Genomic DNA, 17,234 nt, shown 5'->3' on the forward strand with positions numbered 1-17,234 from the left:
TAAAAGTAGTATGTGGTCAAGAATAATTTTACTTTAAAGAATCTGATTTGTTCCACTCTAAAGCCTGCTTCAATCTAAAAATGGTTGAAATTTTATTTACTAGGTTCACTAATGCTAAATAATTATCACTAAATTCAGTATTTTTTAATAGGTTTCTAACTGTAGCCATACTTATACAATGGGGGGGGGCATGCTTTTAGGGATTGAGCCCTGGCAGGGCCTCATGCATGCTAGGCAAATACCACTTAAGCTTATATCAAGATGACTGAGATGTCTGTGACTTTTCCCTTGAAAAACATTTTTTTTCTCTTTCCTTTCTGGGGATTGAACCTAGGGGTGCTTGAACACTGAGCTATGTCCCCAGCCCTTTTTTTTTTTTTTTTTTTTTTAAAAAAAAGCAACTTAAGACATGTTCTAAGTTGCCAGAGACTGGCCTTGAACTTGCAATCTTCCTGCCTCAGCTGCCCAAATCACTGGGATTATGGGTGTATGCTGCCACCACACCCAGCTTCTCTTGAGCAGTAAGGAAGACAGAAGCAAGTTTACAACTTCTGACTGGTTCATTACCCTGATAAATGTCCATCTTGAGATTAAATTCCCAGCTTTAGAATGTAACCTTTCCTATATGCAGTAACAGAAGGCCCTAATTTTTCCCCCCCCTGTACTGGGGATTGAATTCAGGGCTTCATGCATGCTAGGCAAGTGCTCTACATCCCCAGCCCAGGAGGCCCCTTAACTATTATGATAACCAAAGTTTTGATTTTTTACTTACATAGGTAACACAGTGTACAAATATCAGTCTAATTTTGTTGCATGTGCCAGTACCTCCAGTACACAGAAGATGAGAGGAATACCTTTTGGTGAACTGGAATAATTTCAGGTTGTTCAGAGAGTACAAAAGTCAACTGCGTCAAGGTTTTAAAAGCGGCATTTATTGATTGAAAATAAATGTGTTGGTATAAGCTCTTGGTAGCATGGAATCCACGTTACTTTTCAATGAACTTGAAATACATGAAGACTCCTTGAATTGTCACCATTTTTTCTTGTGTGTGCTTATAAACCCACCACCACGTTCAAATGGGGGGGGGGGAGTCAAATGAAGGGGAAAAAAATCTTCCTTCAGCAGCTTGCCAGTTTGACACTTTTGGAAAGAGATTAAAAACACACTATGGTGTTTATATGTTGAACGTTTATTACAGCTAATTGGCGATGTGATAAGACAGTGCTCACGTGGCCTGAATATTGGTCACAATTACAACAAAGCTTAATCCAGCCTAGCATATACAAGTGAAAGTGTAAACCATGAAGACATGTTTAGATATGTATTAAGTATGTATAAAAATGATGCTGAACAATTATATAAGCTTTAAAAAATATAGGGCCACCTAATGCCATTTTACTTCAACTCTCACTGTTATATGAAAGGTGTCTCTTTAAAATTTTTGTATGACTTCTGATAACTAGGTAGTGCCATGGAAGGAAAGGAAGCTGCTGTAAAGTTTGCAGCACTTCTAATTGGAAGGAAGCAACAGGGAAGCAAAATAAACTTGGCTTGAACAAGCACCCCAGAAGGAACATTCATGCTTTAAACAATGACTTTATGCAACACTGTGAAGAGAGTAACGTTTCTGTAAGATACTGTTATGAAGAACTGGTAAATTAACATTTCTACTTCATTTTGGGGTATCAAAAACAATCCCACTGAGTAACTACATGATTATGACCACACACAAAAAAATCATCTCAGGGGTCAAATGTGCCTTGGCCTTAAAAATTATGTGCTATTATGAAGCAATCTTTGTTCCTTGTCCCATTCATTCAGAATGCTTAGTTATTAATTTTAAATGACATCATTCCAATTTAGTCATCTAAAATAATCTGTATTCCCTTTATGTAGTATATAGTGCCCAATAGGGTTCTTTGGTATAAATTTGTTTTTAAGTTTCAGCAATTAAATTTTCATTCATTCTATATGTGACATGTTGATTCCCTTTATTTTTTATCATATATACTGAAATGCTGCACTCATCTTTGGTTTTGTAGAACCAGGTTTCACATTATAATTTAACCTTCCTTTGTCAAATACAGTGATTAATAAATGTATACTGCCAAATTGTTTGATCAATATTGCTTGTATACAGATGTGTCATTTTCATATAGCGCATAATCAGTTATGAGAAATAGACCTATAAATTTAAGAAATCCAAGAAAGGTACTTTATGCATATTTCTAATCCATATTTAAGTCCCTTATCATTCAATTGACCAAAGTTCCCTTTTAAAAAAAATGTAGGCCTGAATGAAGCAGCTTAGCAAACAGTAATACTGACAAGACATCATCTTACACCATTAGCTAACATGGACATGAAGGCAGTGACCATCTACAGTGTGTGAAATGCCACAAGAAGTCATCAACAAGGGAGGAGAGTTATGTCAGTCCAATTTCTTCAAGAACACTACGTGGGGTCTCAGCTTCCTGTGGAGGGAAAACGTGAGACTCTGGTAAGCAGATCCAGGGAGGGAGTCTTAAGAATGTGAAAAACTGACATGAAGGACATGCCCATTTTAGAGAAGAAATTCAGTGTCACAGGAGCATTCTATTAGTGACAGCCAGTGGTTATCTAGGGTTTTATGCCCATAGCAGAGACCACAGAAGGATGTTGTCAGCATTCACTAAATACCAACTGATTACCTGCCAATGTGCTGGGCACTGTTGTCATCACACAAAAAGCAGTCAAGCTCAATGCAAACTCACTAGCAATGTATGAAATTGCTGCTACTCAATTACATACAGGAGAGATTACCTTAAAAAGCAGGACCACCCCCACCAACCAAGCCTTGAGTTTCCACAACGCTTCACTAATGTTTTCCATGTTTTTTTTTTGTCACATGTATTTATAGAAATGGCTTCCTCTTAGAATTTTTATTTCACTGTCCACAGTAGCAAGGTTTTACAAACTGCCACCTTCACAGATGTCCCCAGGGCAACCAATGGCAGAGACCACATACTGAAAAAACATTCTGGAACAAAAGGCTTTTTGTCTTATGTAACAACCAATACTTGTTTTGAAATGTCAAAGGTCGACAAAGCAGCCATATCTAGAAAAAGTACTTCAAAATTTTCCAAAGGGGCCTAAAAAAGGACCAAGTAGGTCAACTTTCAGGTATTATCAATTTTGTAATTAAAAGGTCACGAGATATTTTAAAAGGAAAAAAAATGTAAAGTTTTAGCATCCCATAATGAAGAAACTTACTTTTGCATCCTATTCGTGGTACAGCACAAAACAAGGAAAAGAAAACATTAAATCATAAATCTAGAACATTAGATTTAATTGTATGTAAGGCACTTCATGGTTTAATCATAAATAAGATTCTATAGTCTGTTTCCATAGTTGGAAAACAAGATGAATGGTACTTACCTTCATGTTGAGATTAAATGAGTTTAAGGCTCAGTGCCTGATACATAGAAAGTACTCAAAAAATGTTAGCTGATGTCATTACATAACTAAAATCTATATAAAGGTGTTTAGCATTCAGTGCTATATTGAAGTACTTCAAACCAATTATATATATAAAGTTCATATGATGAATTGTTAGCATGTTTGTGTTGTAATAAAAATGAGTATAAAAATCAGCTTTAGTGAAAAAAGGCCTTCTTAAAAAGGCAGTCTAATCTATGGAGCATGCTCTTAAGACTGAACTTTAATCAGGTTACAAATTAAATAAATATAGATGAAGGATAAAAGAACAAATAAAACATTGACACAAGAATAAAATCTGCCAGTACAGAATGTAAGAAATTCTATGGCATAAGTGCTCTGATTTAAAAAGAAAAGATATAGAAAAGATGGCAGAGGGTAAAAAGCAGGCTTGTCAAGAATTAAAAGAGACTTAAGACACATCAACTAGATATAATGTGTGCCTTGTTTGGAATCTGGCTCTTAAACCAGTTATAAAAAGGCATTTTTCAGATAAGTAGAAAAAAAAGGCAGGTAAAAGATATTTGGATCACTTACTGTTAAAATTTTGTTTGGTGTAGTACTTATCTGTTAGAGATACATTCTAAAGTATTAAAGATGAAATGACAGGATGGAGAGGGCCTGCTCTCAAATACTGAGGCAAAAATAGAAGGGGCTGTGCTTGAGGAAACAGTATTAAATTGATGGTTGCTGAAGTTGAGTGATGTGTGTACAGAAAGGTTCTTTATAGTTGAAGTTTTCATGCTAAGTTTTTAAATAAAGTCTAATGGAAGTGATGGATCTTCAAGATGTTATTAAAGGATGCCTACGCTGAATTCTATACAGTTTACATTCCCAGTTTATCTACGTAAAAATGGCCCAAAACTATTCCCTGGAGCCAGTCACACACACCCCTACCACACCTGCTCATTGCTTATAGTCTTATACAGCATTTCCTGAAGAGAGTCATATTGCTTTTTGAATATGAATTGCTTAGCATATTTGTCCTTTCTAAGAGGCCTAGTTTCATTTACATATTTTAATCCTTTCAAGTTGTATAATATTTTACAAATGATGTTTAAAATATAAAATGGAATTTTCACATGTTCACATTGAAATCATAGCTCCAAATTACCTAGAAAAACTATTATCTAAAGTCAAATTCATAGAAACAAAGTAGAATGGTTGGGAGCAGAAGGATGTAGGAAGTGGTGGATTGATGGGTAAAGAGTTTCAGTTTTGCAAGATGAAGAAGTTCTGGAGATCTGTGGCACAACAATGTGAATATACCTAACACTACTGAACTATACCCTTTAAAATAAACTCTACATTATGGGTTTTTTTTTTACCATAATTTAAAAAATTACCTGGAAAAATGAAAATATAAAATGTTATTTTATCAAAAGGGATGGAGAAGAAAAAAGTCATCCACATGAGACAAAGTACATGCAATACTTTTATTTTAGACATGCAAGAGAAGCTATTTCAGAATCTACTGATTTAAAGCAAGCAGCTGTATACAGATAACAAAAGCAACATCTTGTTACAGCTCAGCACACTGCATCCAAAGCAAATAGCATGAGACAATGCATATTTATGCAGCATTAAAACCAGATGAATAACATATTGCAGGGCAGGGGGAGGGATGGAGGGGAAAAAATGGAAATGAAAGATCAATGTTTCCCAGTGCTTCAAATGTAGTGCATTACAGCAAGAATGGTAAGAATGAAAATAACTGATCTGTATACCTGCCTAATACTAGGTTTGCTGGTAGGTTTTTTTTCAATGATAAACTAGTTTGAGTATCTTCTGAAGTTATTATGTAATGACAACTTACTTAACTCAGTCTTTAAACTCTCTAGATAAAAAACAATGAATGATTTGGTACTTTTCCTTCTCTAATAAAATATGCTACAAGTTTATTAAAAGCATATACAATAGTGATCAATGTAAAAATTTTAGTATTTAGAAATATAAAGCCATAATTAACAAAGCACTAATTATTTAAATGAAGACTTACTATATTAGAAAACTATTAACTAATAAAATATAAACTTTAGGTATTGAAACAATTAGAATTTTTGAACTATACAAATAAGCTCAGTATTAATACTTGGAAAGGGCTTACCACTGAGCAATAGCACAGAAGAAACTTTTCTGACATAGCTTTCTGATAGTTCTTAAAGATATCGATCAATATCATTATATAGCACAAATGTGATTCAATAAATGTGGCACTACAAAATTTCTTAACTGAATGTTTTAACTTTAAATATTATATACTAGTACAGATTAATTTTATTTTCTCATTATTTCTGCATACCCTTTTACATGATACATTAGAACATTTTAACTCATAGTCTGCAAGACAATCACACTATAGTTTTGTTTTATGTTTTTGTTTTCCCCTTGAACAACTGAAGACTGAGCCACTAAATATTATGGCACTGCTTATTTTGACAGAGTAATTCAGCCATAGTCTCTTTGGTAAACAATAACGATTGCCATATTTTCCTCTTAAAAGATTAATCACAAATGGTTCATTAATAGTAACATGCATGTGTTGAAGATGAAATATTACTCAAAACATTCACAGGTCATACTTCGTCAGAAGATTTAAATCAGCTGTGAACAGGAATAAGTCATATCAAGATCATATATAAAATGAAATAAAACTGGAAAGAGGAAAGTGAACAGGAAAAAAATACAATTGTAATGGTACTGGTTCTGAAATGTTCTATTATTATTTTACAAGAGTCAGTCACCAAGCTGAGGATATTTTCTTTCATAAGTATATCAGCTCTCTATTTCCTCTGTGAAATTCTGCATACTCGATGAGTAGTCATTTAGTACACAGGGACATTAAAATATTCATGACGTGGCTACAAGAGAAATGCATATATTCTTATACATAGTATACAAACTGATACAGACACAATCAGATTTCTAGAACATTTGGTTCACAGTAAAGCTGCCTAAAACTTGAGTTTTCGTTTGCTTTTGTTCTTTGGTTTATGGCTGAACATTTGTCTTCTTAAACAATGCCCAGGCATTCAGATTCATCTTCTAACTTTACTGTATACTATGAACAAATGATGCCTGACAGCCTACAAAATCCTAAAGTACTATATTTGCTAATCACTCCAAAAAGAGTTCCAGTGTAAGACATTTGATCAGTTCTGAGTTAACTGAAAATTCAATTAGAATACTTTCTTCCACAGTGTCTTGAGTTCATCAGGATTTTATTATACCAAGTAAAGATCCCAGAGGAAAATCTTCCCCAAGCAAAGGGAAAAGTAGTCATCCATATGGTATTTTAAGTAGCAATAAAGGCTTTTAACTATTCACTTAGCTATAAAAACAAAACAAAAATCCAAAGAATGCAACTTTGAGACTAAGGATATTAATTTTTAAAAAAATCTTCAAAATAGATTTTAAAGAACTCTTCAAACAGATTTGTTACATATCTGTGCCTAAAATCTTGTCTAACAAGATGTGTTTCTCACATCAACAAGGGGGAAAACGTAACCTGAGGTGGGGTTTTAAACTGACCCTAGAGTGTTCCAGAAAGATTTTTCTGGGCCTCCAAAAATTCCCTGAAATTAGAGACAAAATTCTGTGTCTGTTTTCCTAGGGAGAGAGCTCTTTACCCTTTACACTCTTAAAGTGATTCTATTGCCACCATAAGATTATGATTCTAAAAAGTTTAAAACTGCTTATATGAGTGTTTTGAAAGTCTCCTTTTAATATTTATTCAAGTTGCAACTCTAAATTATTAGGCTACAAATGCATGTAAAATAGCTAAAAAGTAAGAGATTCTAAAATTTATACAACCATTAAATAAAAAGTATCTGAGGAAAACAGTTATATTTTAATTCTCAGATAATTTCTAAACATTTTGAAGAGACAGCTGTCCCTTTTCTCCCACTCGGAATATACAGTGGAATGAAATAGCAAGCAATTAAAATAATAGTGTTAATAATAAATTATACCCCAAATACTTAGTTTCCTTACTGAAGCTTTCATTTTCATAGGGAAATTCTACTTGTGTACCACTGGTATTGGAAATTCACAGTATTTAATGAATACCTAATTTTTTCAATGAAAAATATTCTGCATGAAAAATAAATCATAAGCCCCAATGATGCATCATTATCAGAGCAAAATTCCCTATGAAAACATATGTTTAATAATTGGGACTAACCCTTGGGATTTAATATAATTGAGACTTTCCAAGTAATGCTAAAATATAAATAACACACTTGACAAAATTATAATTACAAACTGAATTCACATATCCTACTACATTTTGATGCATGTCAGAACTCCAGCACGTATTCTAGTACGCTTTCTTACACCCAATGAAACTCTTGCTGTGATACATAGTCTCTGTTTTCTGGAGAGAGAACAAGAAAAGTTTAAGTCTGTCAAATAACCTTCACCTAAATACCAGTTCTTTGCCTTTATATTTTATAGTTTTTAATGTTTTTGTTTTCTCTCTTAATTTTATATCACATCATCTAAAAACCAACTACGAAGAGTTGTATGCCCATTAAAAGAGAATGGCAGCTTCCCAAATAGGGCTGAGTATTTAGTCATTCCCCCACAGAAGACTTCCTGAATGAGAACAAATGTTCTACCTGAAAATTCTGAAATGTGACTGCCCCAGGCATTTCTATCACTCGTTATCTGACAGATCTTTTACTACTTTTAGGAAAGGAAAGGGGTGATGATAAGCCAAACTATTTTTAAAAGTCAAAGATCCATATTACTGTACTTAAACAAGAAATTAGCATTTATCAATTGTGAAGAATATTCCATAGGGAGAAATCCATCTTTATTGGAAAAACATTCTTCAAGAAGAAAAGAAATCCTTCCCTAGCATGTGCATGACCTGGGTTCAATCCCCAGAAGGGGATGAGGCATGGGCTGGGGGAGCAAAATGGAAAAGAAACCCTAAAATAGTAGCACAAAAATAAATGGTGGTATAAGAAGTAGCATTCTTTTACCACTTTTAAGTTGTAATAATGTGTTTTAAATAATTTCCCAGTTCTGACTGCCAGGGTCTGACAAAGTTCTGCTATAAATAAATACCTTAATGACCAATTAACACAAAGTTTATTTTAGCTAAATGATACAGATATGCCATTAACCAAGAATATTTTTTCCTCTCATACACAAATATAATACAGTGGGTTCAATATATGCTGCAGTATTCTGTGCCTTCATACTGTATCTTTTGAGCCACAGAAAAATTAAGAATTAGGGAGGGTAACAATTAAGTATGTCACAGCACACAAGGGACCCTGTGCAGGACAAGGCCTACTATCTTGCTCTTCCCCTGAGTGCCTTTGGAAATAGTCATGTATACTACTCAGCAATCTGTGAGCTTCTCAATACACTAAATTAAGTAGGAATAAAAGCCAGGATGGTAGTGACAAAAAAATTAAATCCAGCTTATTACACAAATACATGCCACAATTAGTACAGATTCTTTAGAGACCTTCTTGAATAAAGATCACAAATATATTATTTTCAATCTGAAATGGGCATTCGATTCTGAGCAATCCTTTCACCCATCACTAATTTGCACCCTAAGTCTACTACCAACCCTCCACACTGACTTTATCTACCCTTCTTTTTCTCCACAGTCACAATCATTCTCTTCTAGATGATGTCAATGTCACCTCTCATGGTAAGGAAACAACTTTCTCAATTTTGCTTATGCAACTCATAAAGGAAAAAAAAAACAGCTTACAACCTTCACCCCATTATCTCCTCATAAGGACTCTTCTTGCCCAAGAGCAATGCTTTTGACTCCATTCCCATTCTCCTTCCCCAAACAGTCCACTTTTCCCTATGCCATCATTCTTTCCATCAGCTCCTCTCCTTTGTATACACACACCCTTTCTTTCCTCTGCACTAAGAATAATTTTGTTCTCAATCCTCTACAAAAAGAACCAGATGTAGTGGGAAGTGTAGGCTGACAAACAACAGAAAGGAATCAAATTACACCTGTTATCCAAAAACTGCCTACCTTCTTAAGAAAAGCTCAACCCCATTTACTATTCAGTTTCCTAGATAACCACCATACCAGGCTATAACTCACACGGAAAGCCAACTGGGAAGCAATAATGAACACTGGTAATGTAGCAATTATCTGCAGGCTTAAGTCTTGCTGAGATGAGAAGTGCTTAAGTAAACTAATGGTACTGAACATCCAAGACTGAATACCTACTCTCCTAATTCTAGGATACAAGGTGGTAAAAGAGAAAAGCAGATGTAAGTAAACATATTTTCAAGTTATTGCTCTTCTGCAGATTTTTGGTAAAGGGGCTTCTTCACTTATTACTTATGCTACAATTGTATCCGTTGTCCTTTATGTTCAATAACACAATGGCCCTTTTTAATCCCCCTAATTGAATTCTGTAGCAAAGCATGCAAAGTCCTTATGTTCAACTCTGGAACCCTATTATGTGGGTTAAAAGGGCCAGAGAGTATCCAATCTCACTAAGATCTATTTTGAGCAATGAATTTAAAAAAGAGAAGGGGCTGGGGATATAGCTCAGCTAGTAAAGTGCTTGCCTCACAAGCACTAGGCCCTGGGTTCAATCCCCAGCACCACAAAATAAATAAATAAAAATAAATAAATAAAAAAGAGAACTGGAAACACTTTATATGGCACCTTTTAGATGATAGGGCTCATGGTGTCAGTCTTATTTCATGAGTGTTTGTGAATTACTGAGAAAGTCTAGTGATTTTTTTTTTAAACACTGTTAGGCAATGAGAGGCAAGATCTATGTGGTTGCTCCAGATGGTTAGTGTCTAAACTGGCCAAGAGCAGACAAGAACTTTAATCTATATGCTAAAACTTTATTTTAGTATATTATGCTCTAGCTGTATCTGAAGCAATACAATGTGCACTCTTTCATTCACACAGGAACACTTTTTTCATTTTTTAAAAAGTTATAACATTAAGGGGAATCTTTAAACATTTTCAGAGGTAACATTTAAATTAATCATTATCCTCTACTAGATTATGTTTTTCCTCACTTGATATACCTTGAGTCGTTCCATATTACAGTGAAAAATCAATCTTGGGGTTTTTGTGGTGCTTGGGGATGGAGGCCCAGGTGTGCTCTACCACTGAATTAACATCCCCAGCCCTTTTTGAGATAGGATCTTGCTAAATTGCTGAGGCTGGTCTGGAATTTGCAATCCTCCTGCCTCAGCTTCTTGAGTCGCTGGAATTACAGGTGTGAACCACTGTGTCTGGCTATGATCTCATTCCTTTTATAGCTATGATAATGGCTGCATGTATGACTATGTTGTAATTTTCTTAACCTATTTCCCACTGATGGACATTTGGGTACATTCAGATGGTCTAATATCTGAGACATGTCTTGATGCATTTGTATATTTCCACTGAATAAAATTCTTGGAAGTGTAAGTAATGGGTCAAATGGCATAGCATGCATTTAGTCATTAATATATATCACGAAAGAAATCCTCCAAAACAAAATACAAGCTTAAGTGCTCACAAGGAGGCACCAGAGTGTGTATCTTGCAAATCCAAGAAGAAACAAAGGTCTCCTTGATATTTTAATTTGCATTCCCTTAATAAAAGCACCATTTGCTTTTCTTTTATTTGTGAATTACTTATTCATGTCTTTGCTGTCTTTTTCTGTTGTGCTGTTCATTTATTTCTATTACATTTGTCTTGAAAACAATAATGGGAGTAACTTTACTATAGTTTATAGATGCTGGTTTAAAACCTGTTAGCTATAAAATACTAAGGACAAATTATTTTCTCTGGCAGCTAACTGTACTTTTTCAATAAAAAGGTAGAAAAATTAGCTTATTAAATATAATTTTAGATTGTAAAGAAATATTTTAAGTTTATTCTAGGTTACCTGTATTGTATCTGGCTTCAAATGTCCTAAATTCAATCAGGATTTTCTAAACAAAAAAATTTCTTGGAATCACAGAATTTCAAAAAAAATCTAAATACCTTTACTAAGTAAACTGTTTAAGGTTAAACAGTGCAAAAGAATAATAACAAAAAGGCTAACTATGCACAAAAGAAGTCTATATGTATAAATTCTTGTCGTTTAATCTATTCTTCCTTTAAGAAATAATCAAATCCCTAAGGTGGATGGGGAAATGGGCAGAAAATTCAAAAGGGTTCTTCCTGCCTGCAGGGTAGACTCAATTTTGTTTCCACATAAAAACTCAATTACCTTAACAGAAGTGAACAGATTTGGTTGTTGTTGAGGAAATAAATTATATAGTGACATCCCACTAGCCTTGCTGTGGGATAGGTTCTAAAGTCAACCACAGATTATCCCTAGTCACTGGTTATCAAATGAAGATAATTTGGGTGAATCACAAGAGTGACTTTTATAGCCACTTATGTGTTTTTTAGCATGTATATCCTTCTTTTCTAATTTTTAGGGTTTTTTCCTCTTCCTTTTCCATTTTTAACTAATTTTTTAGTCAGTTATTTATACTATAGACTATGTATAATACTGAAACAATTTAACAGTCTATAAACATAAGTGGTATTTTTCCTCTATGGTGTCAAATTAAACCAGGCTTTTTCAACCTGGACAGAACTGACACTGGGGTTGAATAATTCCCAGTTCTGGTTCTGGGGGGCAGTGGGGGGGTCTGTCCTGTGCACTGCAAAATAGTGATCAGTGTCCATAGTCTTTACTTACTAGAAATCAGTAATAATGCACTACCAGGTGTGACAACCAAAAAATGTGTCCACAATTCAATGTACCCCGGAAGGGCACAATTGCCCCACCTCCATCCCAGAAGAGCCACTGAATTAATCTGAGTGGCTGTAGTTAGTGGGGTAAAATTATATTCTATTATGTTTGCCTGTATTTGCTCATTTTTCTATAACAGGAATTAACTTTTTTAAAAAGGCAACACAGGAAACAAAAGAAATTATAATGTCAGTTGGGGAAAATTCAAATATAAATTTTTCAGAAAGTACTATTCAAAGAAAAAAATCATCGCTAACACCTTGGAATGTGTTTTTTGTAGGTTCTAACCCTACGGCTCAAGAAATCAATTTAGAAAGTCAGGATAAGCATTTAAAAACAGAAAAATAGAATATAATGGAAAAATGTGAGATTGCAAAACAAGAAACCAGAGTACTATTCAATAATTTTTTATAGTTGTGTACTACTGTGATATAAAAATGTATTACTATGGGTTCTAGTCAAAAACATTTGAAGATCAAATTTACATTATTAGATATCTTAAGTTATTCCAACTTTCCATCATTACAAATAGCCTGAAGTAGTAAGAGCTGATTCATAATAATCTAGAAAAGAAACAGAAGGGAGGAAAATTCCTAAAATTCTGAAAAGCAGACAAAGGAAAAGAGCTATAAATCACATAGTACAAAATGATTACAACATGGAAACAAGTAACCAAGGACACTGGTCAGAGTGTTTCTTACTAAAAGCAAAGTAAGTTGGTGGAGGCAAACATGGAATATCCCAATGACTTGGGAGGCTGAGGCAAGAAGATCACAAGTCTGAGGCTAGCCTCAGAATTGAGCAAAACCCTGTCTCAAAATAAAAAAATAAAAAAGGCTGGGGATATAGCTCAGTGGTAGAGTCCCCTGGGTTCAATCCCCATTACAAAAAACAAAAACAAAAAAAGTAAAAGGCAAGATTTATTCTGCCTTCTGTGTATGTCCCCTTCTGGATTGTCCATCTCAAGCATCAATGTAACTAAACTTCATTTATGCAGAATTTGTTCCAGTAGGCCCCAATAAAGATTGTATATAAAAAAAAACTAAAACATGATGGCATAAAAGTCTCTTGCTTTGTTAACTTTTAGCCCCCCAAAAAAGGTTTAGGCTTAAACCTTTTTAACATAAATAGTAGTAATTACAAAGGAATTTCAGGAGTTTGTCTTATTAAAGCAAATCCTAGGAGGATTTATATCAAAATGCTTTTTGCTGTCGAATGGCATGACTATATATATATTTGAAAGCATCTACCTCTTTTAAAACAATCTGAGATATTCTTGAGCTTTACTAACATGCCCTAATATTCTTAATTAGCAAGGTGTGATTTTTAAGAACTCAAAATTTCATATTAAAAGGTATAATGTTATCAAATCCTTCAAAAAGTCCTTATTTTCTAAAAATAATTTTGTTATAAAAGTTTCATTTTTTTAAAAGAAATCACTTTTTCTCCTAAGATTCTTACCTTTCCATTTTTTATGCAGTCCCACAGATTTATTAATTATTGCTTTCACAGATACAGTTTAAATCTAGACATATCATGCAGCCCCCAGCACTAAAACAAATCAATTTTAGCAGCAGTAATTCTCCATAGAGTACCACTTTCTAGATGAGGCAGATAAACATCTGCAAATTCAGTAAATCTATTCATAAAGTGGATCATCTTGAAGTAGAAGCAAATTCATGAGTATAATGCTTGCTTTTGGTACCTCACTTATTTTCCATTGCACAGATTACTTCAGTGAGAAATAATACCAACAGCAAACAAAGCTCAAAAGAAAAAACCACCACAAATTTCAAAATGATGCTGTTAGTATAAAAAAGAAAGGTCAACACATCTCAAAGCGCTGATTAACACCATCATGCATCTAACGCTGAGGGTTAAAGCCCAATGCCCAGTATTTAACTATTTGATCTTCACAGATCAAGCAAGGACTTTAAATCATCTCACGTGCAACAGTCTTTGCATAGCACCCCATTTTATCCATGCCACAAAAAATGGTAAATTTAGTTACCAATAAATAAGTTGGGGGTCAAAGGGACTAAAGCCTTAGACTGCTCTTTATCATAAGATATCCTCAGACAAACCTCCCCATTCTTCATTCTGGCTCTATAAAATTAAGGAGCAGAGAAAAACTGGTAAGTGGCTGATTTTTACAGAAAAAAATGCCATGCTATTATTTCCTTTGTCATTGTACATGTCACTGTGTGTTTATAAAATAAATTCAACTGCATCATCATACTCCACTTCATCCCCAGAAAATCTGGCTTAAATATATATGTGTATGGGAGTACTTCAAGCATTGTAAAGAATATCAATCAATGGGGCTGGGGTTGTGGTTCAGTGATAGAATGCCTGCCTAGCATATGTAAGGAACTGGGTTCGATTCTCACCACTACATATAAATAAATAAAATAAAGGTCTATTGGCAACTAAAAATATATATATTTTGAAAAAAAGAATATCTATCAATTTAGTAATTATAAGGCACTATACTTTAATAATTTAAGAGTCGACTTTAGTACCAGTGGCATGTTAAGACTAAATGTTTAAAATTCCAACAGTCAAACATGAAAAATTGAATAATGGGCCAATTTCAGGGCTTTTCCCCAAATTCTAATTGTGTGTTCATACAACCAAATACCAAAAGGAATGAGCACAGAGTTCAGTCTACAAATGTCAAAAATGATCCCTTGTTTACTAAGTAATTAAGCACAATGAAAAAGGTATCATTATTCTTTGATTACTTCTGCTGATATTTTAGCAATTATTATTTAAATACGCATTTGTTTTATTCATATTATTGTTGTATGCTGACAACCTACTCTGTTTGCCTATAAAATGAGACTATCTAAATGATGTAACATTTATATGAATTGGGCAAATCTAATAAATTTTTCTGAATAAATATTCTTAAGTATAGAAACATATTTCACAAACTAAAAAATTAAAAATCAAAATCATTCTGTAATTTCATTTACCTTTAAGCCAACAGACGTAAGTTCATTGTAAGTTCAAAGTCATCTTTAGAGCTTAGAAATAATCAAATAAAAGACCTGACACTAAACAGAAAAATCACAATGCATGAAATATTAGATTAAAATCAAATAATTAGTACTTCTGCTACAAACTTAAGGCTGCATTTAATAAAGTATCTTTACAGCTATATTTACAAGTTTGGAAGCAAAATCACTTCATGACACTGACTAATTGAATACTATATTCCAAACAGCAAAACCAAAAAAGGTATTATAATTTAAGCATTTTGATAAATCTAACAAGAAATTATTTTAAAAATATTATTTATTATCTACATATCCAATAAAAATTCTAACCACTGATAGTATGGACAACAAAAGTTCCCAGAGTAAGAAGTTAAAGATGGCATCTACTCCTATAGTAATATTTTTATCCCCTAGTACATGAAATACTAAAAGCTAAACATAGCATCACTGTCATATTATAAAGTACTTAGTAATTTCCCAGTATCATTTAAAAAATAATCCAGGCACAAGGAGATATCAGTGCCTTAAACATCTCTCTAAGAAAAACACTAAAGGTAGAAGCTGAACTTCAATAACTTTTAAAATGTTTTAAATGTTTAAAGTTAATGTAATTAATTAGAATATTCCTCATCCTGGTTTCTACCTAATATTTAAAAGTTTGATTAGTGAGCAGCAAAATAAGGAGGTACTAACTTTAAAACCGATTTTACATCTATATATGCTTATAGTCAGCACACCTGATGTTAAAAATAAAAATCTCCAAATGCAATCATTGTGGCAAACTGTACACAGAAGGAAAAACGTCTGTGCTCATTTTACTACTGAACAGCAGATGGTATGAAGGCTGCCAATAAAATACTTCACTTTTGCAGGTACTCTAACTACTCTTTTGATAACTAGGGTCATTAGGTGCACAAGGCATTGTTGTCAACTCAGCTTTCAGCAACCCCCACCACTGAGTATTGCAGTGGGTTTCCTTAGTTCCCTCTTCTCCACAGAGGCCAACAGCAAAGAAATTATAATGGAGAAAGAGAGTAACTCTTCTCCCCTTATTTCATTACCTTAAAGCTTGCCATTTCTGTTATTACAGAAATGCTAAAAACTGAATTTAAAATCTCCTTTAGTAACTGCAAAAAAGGGGCTGGGGATATAGCTCAGTTGGTAGAGTGCTTGCCTTGCAAGCACAAGGCCCTGGGTTCAATCCCCAGTACAGCAAAAAAAAAAAAAAAAAAAAAAAACCCGAAAAAAAAGCAAGAACTAACAAATAGATATGTAATGTACCAACAAGGGGCTAAAATAAACTGGAAATACAAAACAATACTTTCAATGCTTCTGCAAAATGAAGCTGTGAGTCAAAAATATTCAAGACTTTTTATATATACGTACATATACATATACACTTAACAACTACCTTAATGAAAACACACTTCATTTTTTTGTATTTACTAACCCTTTCTTATGTTATAAACTTTCTATATGATAAGAACCACAATTAGCTCTAAGGCATAATTCCATTTAGTACTGGAATTAAGTTACAATAAATTTTTTAAAAAGGTAGACTTATGTAAATGAAATTTTAAATTTCAGAAATAGAAAGTACATAAGTATCAAATACATGCATGGTTATCCTAGGATGATTGCAGTTAATTAAAAAAGGAAGGGGATTATTATGGTTCTGGAAATATGGAAGTAAGATGAGAATATAGTAGTTTTATAGAACATGGTTTGTTATTTAAGAAGAGCAAAGAGAAGTATGAATACTTTTTAGCTTTATGAATACAAAGCTAAAGAGCTCTACAAAAAGTCTAATTGGAAATCCCTACCATTTGCTTGGCTACATTTGTACTTAATGGACATGAGGTGAAAATATGAACCAATTTGGAATGAAAATGCTGTAATCTCACAGTCAACTCCCAATTATCCACACTAATGAAAAAGGAGGTTGTCTTAAGTAATTCAAAACAATGGATGGAGAGTTCTCAATTTACTGTTAAGTTTGGC

The 17,234-nt window shown here is 33.5% G+C and overlaps 1 protein-coding gene across 7 annotated transcripts in view; it reads right to left on the minus strand.

The window, feature by feature from the left end:
• Positions 1 to 17,234, minus strand: part of Ap1s2 (adaptor related protein complex 1 subunit sigma 2) — a 35,916-nt gene that overhangs the window by 8,360 nt on the left and 10,322 nt on the right. The window contains exons 5-6 of one of the 7 annotated variants that reach the window (XR_007106337.1): positions 14,243 to 14,337; positions 911 to 2,475 (exon numbers count right to left, since the gene is read on the minus strand). The exons of 1 other annotated variant lie outside the window; for it this stretch is intronic. Coding sequence is in view for 5 of the 6 variants with exons in the window: in XM_047535382.1 (XP_047391338.1) it covers positions 2,428 to 2,475; positions 3,254 to 3,262 (57 nt within the window). In the remaining variant the exon portion in view is untranslated. 5 more of the 7 variants (XM_047535382.1, XM_047535383.1, XM_047535384.1 and 2 more) reach the window with 5 other exon arrangements.

Source organism: Sciurus carolinensis, chromosome X (assembly GCF_902686445.1).
Source record: "Sciurus carolinensis chromosome X, mSciCar1.2, whole genome shotgun sequence".
Classification (NCBI taxonomy): Eukaryota; Metazoa; Chordata; class Mammalia; order Rodentia; family Sciuridae; genus Sciurus; species Sciurus carolinensis.